Source organism: Trachemys scripta, chromosome 3, assembly GCF_013100865.1.
Source record: "Trachemys scripta elegans isolate TJP31775 chromosome 3, CAS_Tse_1.0, whole genome shotgun sequence".
Taxonomy (NCBI): Eukaryota; Metazoa; Chordata; order Testudines; family Emydidae; genus Trachemys; species Trachemys scripta.
Genome location: NC_048300.1, coordinates 129347134 through 129360878, shown reverse-complemented (window position 1 = coordinate 129360878; position 13745 = coordinate 129347134). Strand labels below are relative to the sequence as shown.

The following is a 13745-nucleotide window of genomic DNA, read 5'->3' as shown; positions in this document are numbered from 1 at the left end:
TTTTGCTGTTCACAATCTACACCAGTGAAATCTTAGAGAAACAAGATGACAATTCAGAAGGCACCTTCACATGTGAGAGTACATGGTGTCTCCAATATTCTCCTAGTCAGTCTGGGACCTGTCTTTATCATCAGATAAGATAGACATCCAGCTATGGCACCTTGCATATTTTTATCTAACATTCAGCTAACAAGGTAGGTGACAGAGTTCAACATGAGGCAATGGAAAACTACCAAACTTTGGAAACAATGTAGGTCATTAAATATTTCAAGGACAGGGTAGAAATGCTATTTAATCATGTTTGTGTGCGTGCATGCACATGTACAGGTTCACTAAAGTTATTTGTGCCTTTTAAAATTAAGACATATATATTAAGATGAAGAAAAAGTTATCACTTACTGACAGAACTGAGAGCAATTCTTCAACACTGCATTCAGGTTTTAACCGATCCTTGAACATCCTAACAGTTTGATGCTTCAAATAGTAGTAAGAAGCAATGCGGCCATATGTCAGAGGTTCAATGCTACGATTATCCTGTTAGAGGGGAAGAAAATATACCATGAAATGTATAAAAACACGTGTAAAGCTTTTAAGGTTGTATTTTAAAATAGACAGCGATGAAAATAAGATTGCAAAATGGTTCAACAGCATGATACTAGTCCAGTTGCCAAACTGATTGGAAAAACCCAGTTTTCAGCATTGATAGTCTTGTGAGAGGCTCTATTTCTGAAGTCAGACATGAAATTTCAAGATCTAAGAGCGGGAGTTGTTGCAGGAGTTTTGGGTTAATGCAGGGAAAATCTATGGAATTGGGTAACAATTAGATAAACCAATACACGAACAAACAAAACTGTGCTGAAAAAAATAACAGATTGTCATTAAAGATTACCTCTACTGTATTTTTACTGACTGATTCTTAAGAAAGTATAAATTACTCTTACCTCCCCAATTTCAATACAGTAGGAACATTCCAGGTCAATGAGGGATTTCTCAACAAGGTTTGAAAGGAACTTGTTCATGGTGTCATGGCTCACATCATCTAAATTATAGTAACTAGATAAATTTAAAACAGATTAATTACATAAGCACACTGTCAATATTTAACAATAAAGACATCTTCTAGAAAGACTATGAATGTAACTAGACTGCCGTTCTAGAAACATGCACAAGCAGCATGGATGAAGCAAGAATCCACACTGGTCATGCAATTAAACATAAAATTGTTCCCCTTTAGAGTCTAAAGAGAAATCCATGCTTCTTTTTGGTGACTCTTAAATGGACTCTGGCAGTAGCCAAAACAATACTAGCATCTATACATGAAAAGATAACATTTTAAGTATTAAACAGCTGAGGATAAATCAAACAATATAAAATATTTTATTCTGTAAACTGGAGTATTTTTCAGTTTGCATGGCTACAAGCTTAAATATGCAATATTATCTCAGGTAAGGATATATTTCCTTTAATCAGTGAAGAGACGGAGAAGTAAATGTTTTAGTAATTTTGGAATAATAATAATAATAATAAAGCTAGCTGGATTGATACATTTTGAAAACACATGGAACACCCAAGTTTTGATTTATTAAACACTAATATTTTTCAGCCTAATTTTTCACAAATTAATTAATTTCACTGAAATTAATCAAAAAAGGCATTTTACATTAGGAGTATTTAGTACACACTATAGTGTATATTCTCCTGGTTCTTCTATTTATGTACATTTATCACATTGTAGAGTAATAATATTTCTTTGCTATCTGAACTAAAGAAAGATATTTCTAAATGAGCCAGAACATTTTACTATAGCTATGCATGATAAAAGACTCATTGACATTTTGGACCAACTCCTGCATTCGTTATTAGCAGAATTGAAGTCTATGGGCCAAAACCTCAGGTTCTTATTCAGACAAAATTGATTTCAACGGGAGTTTTGCCCAAATAAAACTGGAGTAAGGACATATGAATTCAGTCCCATACGACCACTCAAGAAAGAAAGTGAGGAATTGACTCTATAATTGGTAAAGGAAATGAGTACAGTCTTAAATTTTAGTTTCAAACATTTAAAAATAAATTCTGAAATAAAGCGGTGCAATTAAAACACTATTTTAAACATTTTTAATATAGAAAAGGTCAACAATTCAAAAGCACAATAAAAAAAGAGGACACTGAATTGCTGTGAACTTATGCCTCTCAAATCTGTAAATAGTTGATTTTTTTTGTCATTCAAAAATAGCACAATGAAATGGATGCTACAGTTAAATAAAGATGCTCTTTCATTCACACTTTTGCTTCAGTTAAATTAGAACTCTTCCTAAAATTTCCCAGCATTGCCACCGCCCATTCAGCTCCACCACTGGTTACAATGGAAAGTTCTAGAGTAGTCCAGCTGCTGCTGCTACTAGTGATTTGAACATCTCTTCTGAGCAGTTAGACACAAGGGCGCCTAGAATGCCAGTAGCAGACTAGAGCCCTGTTTCCACTACTGCTCTGACTGTTGCTGATGCACTGGTGTTAGCATAGGTGGGAAAATTTATAAGGAAAAATAAGTCTCATTCCACACACTCTTTGGTGAATTGCTACAGGTTTCCTTTAATCTAGCATTAGCATCAGAAACTGTAGAAGTTCAACTGATTTTTTTTAAAATATCATTTTCTGTAACACTGACTTTTTAGCAGCCTCTTTATCTGATTACGTGTTTTTACTTCAAGCAGCTTACCTGAGAGAAACAGCATGTTAAATAGCTACACAAGCATCTTCTGATTTCTTTTCTAGTAATCATACACAGACACAAATTAGGGGCATGATTCTCTGCTGCCTTGCATATTCAATTATTCCTGGGCAAAGTGGGTGTAAAACCCAATGTCAGTGAGTGAAAAATTTGGAATTGGTAGCATATTACAACTACTTTTGCACAGGTATAAATGACTACAACAAGACCCTAATATTTTCAATATACTCAGCTTACATTGTGTTCAAAGCAAGAGTGCTGCCCAAGTAAAAACAAACCAACCAACCACCTTTAATGCGTGTTAGATAAAAACTTGCGTATCATAGGTGATAATGTATTCAGAGCAACTGACCTGTCCAAAGAAAAGGTAATTTGCAAGAAAGTTATTCCTGTATTCCTTTCCCCAACACATCATTAACTTATCTCAGTGAACCTTCAAAATAACATTTTATTGATAAAAATGGAAAGCATTTTACTTATCTTTATCTTTTATTTTCATTGACATGACTTTTTTAAAATTTCTCTTTCAGATTGCACACAGCAATAATAAAATAATCCCAGCTTAGTGCCTGATCCTGGTAATGCTTATTTCTGGGAGATACGTACATCACTATGTAATGAATTTTTCAGGATCAGGCCTTATATTAGTAATTTAATCTTATCAAATTCTTGAAAGTAGCTTTGTCACTATTGTTGTATTACATGTTCTTTGTCTAATTTGCCATTCTTTACAGCTTAACAAGAAATCATGATAGGCAAATTTCTTCTGAGAACCCTACAAAACATAATATTTTTGCAGACCTTTTCAGATGTTTTCTAAATTTGCTGATATCTACACTTTTGGCGATTTTGTAGGGAAAAATCTTCCAAGTTCCCAATGCAAATCTACTTCAAAAAGGAGAATTTTTAACTTATTTGTGATCTGGAGTGAAGTACTGTCAGCGTATATTAACTAGTATCTGTAATAGGGTAAATATAATATTAACCCCACCCAAGGGAGCTTCTCAGTCATTCAGTGCACTTTTATCCCAATAAATAGTGTAGCCATTCAACTGAAAAGACTATATTACTTTGATTTCAACAATGATTTTATGAATGAGATTATATAGTATTTTGATAAATGCAGATCTGTTTGCATGCTAGTATGTTCAAAGTGTACAAACTGTACTTTACATCAGTTCTGTTATGAAGCTATATTACCTATTTAATTACTGATAAAAAATAAAAACAATGCCGTTTCATGCTCACTGCATTGAACCATCTAGTCATTATTTTCCCTTTGCTATAAACAGACAGCCTATCTTTTTATCAGCACACCATTTCATTTATTTCACTGTGAAACCCAGTTTCACAATAATTGACTTGTCAGAAGCTCTAATTTATGAGGCTGGGCTCTGTAAGCCTTTTCCTATATTGGGCTCAACCTGCACACAAGCAGGGTTGAATATTTACAATGCTGTTAACAGGTGCTGAGTTGTTTAATGATTCTAATAGCCAGAAGCGTACTGAGAAAGCCAGCGGGATCACAATTACAGGCTGTTTGAACACAACAATTACTCGTCCCCTGAGAGGTGTGAAAGTCAAAGGCAGTTTTATACTAACACCATCTAGCACATGGGCTAGACAGGCTAACTTCCATTAGTAGTCCACTGGGAAACAGCAATAACAAACCCCTTGGTAACATAAAAATGTACAAAGTATATAAAATTTAAACAATCAAAAACTGAAGGAACTAACTTTTTATTGTCTTAAAATAATATATTTAAATCCTCAAATCTAGTAGAGTTTAGCAAGAATAATAAACCATGAAACATGAATTTATTAATCTAATCTAATCTAAGCAAGTGTGGAATTTCATCATTTGAGAGTGATAGAGAGACGTGTAGCAACATAAAATGTAGATGAAGTTACACAAAACATTTTGGATTTAATGTGGATAGTGGCAATCGTTTCCTGTTTAGCTTATGTAAACCTGACCTGAGATCTCTCTGGGAAATTTTTCATCAGGCTCGAAATGGTCCTGCTATAACTGTCAATGCTGTGAAGTCATTTGTTACAGCCTCATGTTTTTTATGTTCAGGTTATACGGTAGTAATAATGACACACATAATGAAAGCGGGTTGCAAAGACAGCTGAAAATATTACACAAATAATCTTGCTATTGTGAAGGTTTTCTCAGGATTTTTTTTCTTTAAGCAAAATCTGCTAAATTGAATACCAAACTCAATGTATGCTTTTTGAGACTTATGATTTTGAAAACACAATACCCTTTACATACAAGCTTTAATAAGGGACACGCATTCATTGTCATCTTCATATGTTCTTTCTCTTGGCTTGTGGCCCTAGGCAGTCAGAGGAATTCACTGGGAATGGCATTTTCTGAAAACGTTCCTGGCAGTGAGATGTTTGTGGTGAATCCATGTTATTGAGCACATCACTGTTAGGGGGAGCACAGTAAGCAAGTCCCAGCAGTGTCTGTGGGTGTATATTGTATTGGGGGCAAACTGATTCAGTATGTTTGATTGGGAAGGGAACTGTCCAGCTTCATTGGAGCTTGTTACTATTGGGCTGATATATTACCATTGCATGTGTAGGTTATAATCTTTATGAGTACATGTGTCTACTTAATACTGTCTCGTATTTGCTTACTTACTGAAAATTAATAAAAATTGCTTTTGGCAGGTTATATATTTATTTTAATGTATTCCTTTATATTCCACGGCAGCAAGAACTCTGCTATGTCTCCCTTTTTTGATTTGGATTATGTTCATCAGAGGACTCCAAGATATCAGATCCCACTTTCTCGGAGGTCAGAAAGGAATTTGTTAGTGGGTTTATTGCCTTAATTCAGACCTTCACATGTAGTTTTGCTACATAAGTGAGTTTTTACCACAAATTCAGAAACACTGGGCACCCTGTACATTTGAGGCACTTACTTACTTTTCCTGTTGTATGCCTAGATGTACAGTCCATTTGGACAAAGCATGATCCAGAAGAGCAGCTGGATCACGTGATTTGGCTTCTCAGTGTGCAAGTGCTGGGGTCTAACAACATTCTCAGAGAAGAACTCACCATTCACAATAGATTAGGGAAGAGAAGGAAGGTCATGCTTGTGCAAACGCCCAGCACCCCGCCAAGATTTATGAGCAAGAGACAAGGCTGTACTGCAGAAATTCCTCATTACCTAGATTTCTGACTAACACTATCAACTCCATGATCCTTCTTTACCCATTGAACTGAAATTAAGGTTTTGCTAAACTGATACACAGTATAATTTTTGTTTGGTAATGAAATGAACCAACTTCATAATCTCAAAACATGCTGTCAATAAAAAGTACTACATTTACATAAACAATCCCAGAGAAATATGAGTCACATCATATTTCTGTGCTTCCCAAGGTAATTGGGAAACATAAACTCATTACACTACTTAAATAGTGACATAAGTGTGCTTCATATTTATGACGTAAAAACCAACATCTGGAACTAAACAAACTCAGAGGCCAAAAGCACAAAGTAGATAAACTGGTGTTTATCAGCACGGTCTATTAGTCCTGGTTATGGGTATTAATAAATTATTATGCTGCAATGTAGTCCCATCCTCTTACCCCTGGACTTTGATTAATATAAATCCCTCTACTCTGATTGGCTATTACCCTTAAACTTCCCCATTCATAACAAACATGGGTACCACAACTTTTGAGTCTTCTTCCCTTCCGTTCTTCTCATTTCACCTAACCTTCTGATACACACCTCTTTTTCCTTTGAAGAAGACTTAGCTCCTCTTTACTAAGAACAATTCCTTTTTAAAGTAAAATGAGAGAGAAAGGTAATAAAGCCTAGGGGCTTGTCTACACTGGGAATTTTTGTAATGGTGCAACTGTACTATTGCAACCCTCTAGTGTAGATTTACTATATGGGTGTAAAAAATGACTTTTGCCAGCATGACTTAACTGCAGATTGACACCAGCATAAATCATTCTGGTGAAAGTCACCTATCTTTTTGAAACGTACCAATATTAGGGAGTTGCATTAGTGCAGTTACATCAGTGCAAAAAAAAAAAAAAACCACCAAAAAAACCCAAAACAAACGTACCAATATTTGTGCAGTTACATCAGTGCAGTTACATCCCAAGTGTAGACAAGCCCTAATACTACTTGGTTTAGAGAAGAGATGAATAAGAGGAGCCATGAAAGAGCTGCATAAAGCAATGAATGGTATAGAGAAGACTGTTCTGGTCCTCCGAGTTACCTTTTCTCTTAATACAAAGTATCATCCAATGAAATTAAAAGGCAACAAATTTAAAAACTGATGGAAGGAACTGTTTAGTCACACAAATAAAAATTATCCAGTGGAACTCATGACCACAAAGTATTATTCAGGGTAAGAGTTTAGCAGAATTTTAAAAATATCCGAGTTATGTGAATAGTAAGAACATTCACAGTTAAACCACATTTGTAAAGAAAACAAACCTTCCTATTTAAAGAGCACATGCCAATAACTAAATGGTGATGAAGAAAATTTCTATGTATGGATCATTTAATAATTGTCCATTATGAGATTTCTTACACCTTCCTTTGAAGAATCTGTTTTTGGCCAATGTCATAAATCACTGGACTATATGTATCATAAATGTGAGTATTATATTATCATTGTATTTAATTTCTAGAGTTATCTGCAGCAAAAGGATTGATAGGGGGTCAGAAATTTAGGTGCTCTTACAACTTGTGGGCATATAGATGGGTATCATGAAGGCATTAGTCATTGAATGCTGAGGGTTTTGCATAATTGCTATTTGGTCACTGAGAAATAACTATGGATTGATTATGAAAATTATGCTACTTTGAATGGTTAATAATAGCCCTCAGTCTAGTAATAGAATCTGCACTTTGAAGGAGAAATAACCATAATATGCAAATTAGACACACTTAGCCAATCAATGTGCAAGAAACTGCGTATGTGAGATATAATGAAAAATTGTGCACTAATAAGAACATCTAATTAACTGAGACAATTCTATTTTATTATAATTTATGCTACACTATTCTTTCACTGTGGTAAATTCTCCAAGGTTGTCACAAAATGGAAAATCTTTTAAGGACAATCTTTGAATGAATCAACAATAAAATCTGTCATTAATGAACATTCAATTTACATAAAGAGAAGTGATTTCAATTCCTCACTTCAATGTGTAGCTATATGGAGAGAAAGTTTATCACCACATTAACGTTCCAACTGCAAAATTAATTCTGCTTAGTGTCACATATGTAGTAGGTTTCTATCCCTCTTTTTCTGATTAAGTGTGTAGCATAAAATATTGGAGCTTGATTTTCAAAAATGTTTCAAATGGTTGTCTCCCTTTTGAAGAAAAAGTTGGACTAATGAAGTCTATCCTTTCACAAGGTTAATAGAATGGACAGAGTCTATTAATTTCACCCAAAGCCAAGGATCTCTTTTCCTTACTGATGAGATGTGGTCTTTATCTAGGTCTCCAACCTGCCAGCTGTGATAGGCTAATCTCACTTTTTTTTTTCCCCCACAGAACAGAACTCTCGGCCAGTCTCATTCTCTTTGGCCACAGCCTTATAAATAAAGATTGATGTGGAAGCACCTTGTGGCATGGCACAGTACCTGCTTGCAATCAAGATAAAAGCTTTAACTCAAAACACAAATTTCAAATCCCTAGAATATTTAAAAATGACTGGCTCTTAGTAAAATAAACAATGGACTGGAAACTTGGCATGTTGTGATGAATTCATTTGGACTGCCCCTCTCATTTATATATCAAGGCCTATTCATGGTCTAGTTAACAAAGTGGCTACTATTCAGCATCCCCTGAACAATACCAGCTGCCAACATCCCCACCCTCCTAATCATGGGCTCAATTACTCTTTTTATCAATAAAGTTAGGAACCCTGCTTACAGATAACAGGACAGATGGATTCAACAATTCAACAGACCAGGGAAACTAAAATAATTCAGTAAAAGTAAATAATGTAATATTTACATATTTGCAATGCCATAACTTAAACATATTAATATAGAAGGTATGACAGATTATTTAAAATTTGTTGCAGAAACATTTTCTTATATCTATTTTATGCATTCTAAAGTATTGAGATGTTAAAGTCTGATATGGTGCCCCACAAATTTAGAATAAGAATGAAAAGTTCTGAGGTCATTTTTTGGGATTTATTTTAACATTTTGAAAATTGTGATGAACTTTTTATTGCTATTCAGCAACGGAAAGAGAGAGGTTAAACTATATCAGATACCTGGATACTTAAAATGAAAACTTGTTTTGATCTTAATTTCTCTCTCAGAAAAGGTAAAAATCAAATTAATATGGTTTACATAGTCATGAGTTTACAATAAGACTAATGACTTTTTATTATTGGACTTTGCAGGTGTAGTTTGACAGATTCTAAATTTGTTTATACAGCAGTAGCACATAATAGGCAATAAAATAAATGAGAATTTAAGTCTATTACATACTATCTAAGTCTGTTCATTTGGAAACATGACATCACTGTGCATTTATACAATACCTTTCAACCCAAAGAATCACAAAACACTCTACAAATCATGCATGCAGGAATTACTTCACTCACCACCATGCAAACACATGTTGGATGAAAAGCATTAGCTGTTTCACAGTGGAGAGGAAGGCTACAAAACAGCTTAGGGCCAGAAGTGAAGAAGAATTATATAGCCAACTGAAACTGCAGGGGGAATTCAGACACCGTGGACAAACTGTAAGCATCAAAACTGGAATATAGCCAGAACACTTCTACTAGTGTGAAAGGAGATATTAGATCCTTAAGGACTACAAGTGGTTAGGACCTTGGTTTTATGTCATTCAAAAAATGAAGCTCCTCTATGGCACAGTACTCTCCATTACTATACTGGGAATTAGCTTAGAAGGAAAAGCGTGGTTTTGAATGAATCTGGAATCCTCCTCCTGAAGCACCTGAGTTTTCCTTAGGTGCTTCTCAATGAAATACTGACTAGCCTGACTAGGCTAACTTTCTAATCGCACAAAACTGAACACCCTAGCCCTGCCCTGCCCCTTCTCTGAGGCCTCTCTGAATCTAGAAAGAACACTGTGTGCATAAATGCAGGTGGAGGAGAGAGGAAATAAGAAGCAGGCTGTTGATGGCTTCAACTTGCGTCGGTATTGTTCCATGTGTGGCACTCACACAAACTGATGCAGGACTCCTATTTCATAATCTGCTGTCCCATCATCCACATTAGCAACGCCTACCAGACTTCACTCTGAAGTGGCCCTCACCAGCTCAGCGGATCTACCCTTTTAAGACTCTGGACTATCTGCCTCACATCTCCACATCATTCTGTGTTCCCCATACAATCAGATCCTAATCTCCCCCACAAAACCATTCTGTAAGTATCCCTATCCCTTCCCCTTCTGCATCCACTTGACTGTCTCCCACCCACACCACCACTACACACAGAGAACTCCAGGTCAGATTTATTCACTTTCTCCCTCAGCACCTGTTGAGAAAACTTTGCATTCCATTTATCACATGTGCTGCTCTCCTGGCCAAGATTATTCAGGGATTCTGGCTCAAAGCAGCAATTTGTCCTTAAAAATTAATGTTGAGTTATAACTTGAAATGTACGTTTTCATATTATGTACCATCATTAGAAAAATGCTTCAGAAGTAAGGGGCATCTGTAAACATTAACCTCAGGTAAGGAACGTTTTGTATAACCTAGACAGTTTACACATTAGTCAAATAATAACTGTATTGTATCTATATCTACCTATGTAATCTATTTTGTATTCAAGAAACCTCTCTACAAAGGAGACTTACGCTGGAGCTTGACACTGCTGGACAGAAAACTTGCCAAATTAGATCCACTAATTAAATCATTTAAACATGAAAATCCAGTATTAGAATTCATTTCTTTATAAAGTTCTCCTATGATTACTCATTACACTGAATTAGCATTTGTGCATGCAAATCCACAACCTGGTTTCTCTCAGTAGCCTTAATAAGCACAAAAACAAACTCATACAAGAAAAGACTTTCTGTATTTTCCATTTTCAAAATGCACTTGCGAAGGTTGCTTAAGAAAGATTCAGGGTGAAGGCCTAGATGGAGAATATAGAACTAATGAAGAACTAAACTTGAAGTTAAGGCAACTTGTTATTTGACTATTTCTACTTGTGAATTTAGCACTCACAACTGCTTATAAGGAACTCAAATTAAAAATGCTGCCAAGTGCTATGGAATTTGCTATGTGGTTACGTGAGTATTATGATCCTGCGTCAGTCAGATGGTATTTATGAAATGGCAAATCCTTTGTTCTCTACATATTTTGGTTGGTGAACATATATTCAAAACAATGTTGAAGCAAAGGGGGAGCTACATGGTTAGAACAGCTCACAATGGTTTGCATACCAGCTGGAGCAAGGAAAGATGACAATAATGGTCAACTACATCTTTCCCAATCTCTTCTAAAGATGGTAAACATCACATAGAAACAGCTGATAGCTATTCCATCGATGATTAAGCAATTCAGCTGATGATAGATTGTCGATAGGAAGCTGTGCATAACATGTCACTGTGATCACTAAAAACAATATTAAAACCATAAAGAGAAATATATAAAGCAATTTGACCAGCTGGGCTTTTAATTTAGGGATACGGTTAGCAATTTTGATTAGGCCCTCTTAATAATATGACTTTTTAATTGTTACTGAAATGTAAAGTCTAAGTTATCTACCAACAGATGTTTTCATATTTTGAGAAATGTTGTGAACCATTTGCATGTGCCTTTCTTTCCTAGGACTGAGTCTGTATTAGCCTGATTGTCAGACATGCTGAGTATTCTGGACTCTAATTATAAACAATGGAAACTTAGTTACATTACTTTTTCATTTTACACTCACCTAGGGTTCATGATAAGACGACGGAAGAAGTAAGTCCAGGTGATGTAATCCATCGCATCCTGCTTGGAAGTAATAGTTCCAGCAGCAATTTCAGCATTCAAGTGATCAGAGAGCACTTCCAACAAACTAAAGGACACAATGGAAAAAGGCATCTGTTAACTTTACAAAGGACAAAAATTGTATTTTGTGGAGTTGTGCATAACCAACACACACAGCCCTTGTCTATAAAAAGCAAAAACACCTTTTTAAAAAGAGTTTAAAATTTTTAATCTAAAAATATTTTTTTTCCCACGGGGATGGGGTGGGAAATGTTCTCGTAATGTCACTATCATCATTACAGGTTAGAGCAACCATCTCATGCTAATAGGATGCAACTTGTGCATGCTAAAGGGCTGTAACTCAATTAGTTGAGAATTAAATCCAAACCGCAGTACTCTTAGGACATGTTTCGAATGGGATGGAATTGTAGCTGTCTGGAATCATTTATGCATACTGCATGTTTACCTTGTTGTTGGGATGTTTACTGTATGAATATATTGGTTTAGTTTAATAGTGAGCGGTAAGGAAAAACAAGCAGACATGGAAATAATGGCTCAAGATAAGCAATCCCTGAAGCAAACACTTGAGGATTGTTAAGAGACAATGTCCAAATGTTAAGGTTTGAAGATTTTACTTTCCCTGGAGCCAACCTGCAAAACTAGTTTTGGCCGGAAGGGGTAAAGCCCAGGAATGCAGCAGAAAAAAAGAATCTTGGCAGTTTAAGAGTACTGCGTTTTGGATTTAATTGTCAACTAATTGAGTTACAGCCCTTTAGGATCTCTCTCTCTCTCTCAAGAGAGGGAGGAGTTGTTTGGGGTAGCCAGCCAGAAACACAGGCACCTGGTTCCGGGGTCTGAAGAAGTTAGGCCTGCCTACGTTACCATCTGGGGATAGTAAACCTTTAGGTGAGACGATATTTGTAATCTGTTTACTGCTTTAAAATTCTTTTCTTCTAAATATTTTGCTCCTTCTGTTAAAATAAACAATACTTTGGTTTTATAAAGGCTGTTTTGTAACTGTACATCACTGACTATAGACTCCCAAAGGGAAGAACCACTGATGTCTGAACTCAGTTGGACCTGCTGGATAAACATGGTTGATACACTGGGTATGTCTACACTGCACACTAAGCTCGAGCTCTCACTTAGGTTGAACCCAGGTCTCCCTTCTGTACACACACAAAAATCAGTCTGAGTTAGGTCAGCAGGAACTCAGGACCCAGCTCCTAGGACCCTGCTAAGGGGATGGATCAGAGACAGAGTCCCGCTGTCACTTGGGCTTACGCCCTGTTATTTTGCATATGGATGCAGGTCAAACTGCAGGCCCAAGTCAGAAGGTCTGCATAGTACAACATGGACATGTTAGCACAACTGTGAAACCAAGGCCCAGCAACTGTAAACCCAGGTGTACAGTGCAGTATGGATGCTCAATCATGGGCTTAGAAACACCAAGTCCACACACCTGCATTCCACAGGCTCAGGTTTACAATGCAGTGTAGATACTCCTACTGAGTACTGTAGTATAGGGCATGATCTAAGATAGGGAGTGCTGGCTTGGAATTCCAACTTAGGAGAGGTCAAGACAAAGCCTGACACCTGAGGAGGAGTGCTTAGAGAGACCAGACGGGGACAGAAGTGCAGCTATTCCTGTAATTGTGCCATGGAAATATCAATTTATTTTTAAAATGTTTACTGAAAATATAACGGTAAATGCAACTAAAAGGGAATAACATATAATACAACCTTTTGGTATACAAAAGGAGGGAAGGAGTCCCAAAGCTAGGAACCTTCAGAAAAAACACATGCCAATGGCAACCTCTCTTTTATACCAGAGAGCCTCTAGCTCAAAAGCCTTTGATGATCATAACCAGAAACCAAGATGTGTCTCAACTAATCAGAGATTTATAAGATTAAGGTCAATCTCTAAGTCTTTGTCTCAAAATTTATCAGCATATTATCTGTTTATATTAAATAACATAATGAACATTTCAATAATATTACAATGAAAAAATCAGGATGATCATTTGTGTATTTGATTAAGAGAATGTTTCTATTTTTAGAG

General features: G+C 36.0%; 1 protein-coding gene across 2 annotated transcripts in view; it reads right to left on the bottom strand.

The window, feature by feature from the left end:
- ASCC3 (activating signal cointegrator 1 complex subunit 3) overlaps positions 1-13745 on the bottom strand; it is a 480033-nt gene that overhangs the window by 71556 nt on the left and 394732 nt on the right. For both annotated transcript variants that reach the window (XM_034765979.1, XM_034765980.1), the window contains 3 exons: positions 11646-11771; positions 942-1053; positions 400-534 (listed from right to left, as the gene is read on the bottom strand). In XM_034765979.1, coding sequence (XP_034621870.1) covers positions 400-534; positions 942-1053; positions 11646-11771 — 373 coding nt within the window. The remainder of the gene's footprint in view (positions 1-399; positions 535-941; positions 1054-11645; positions 11772-13745) is intronic.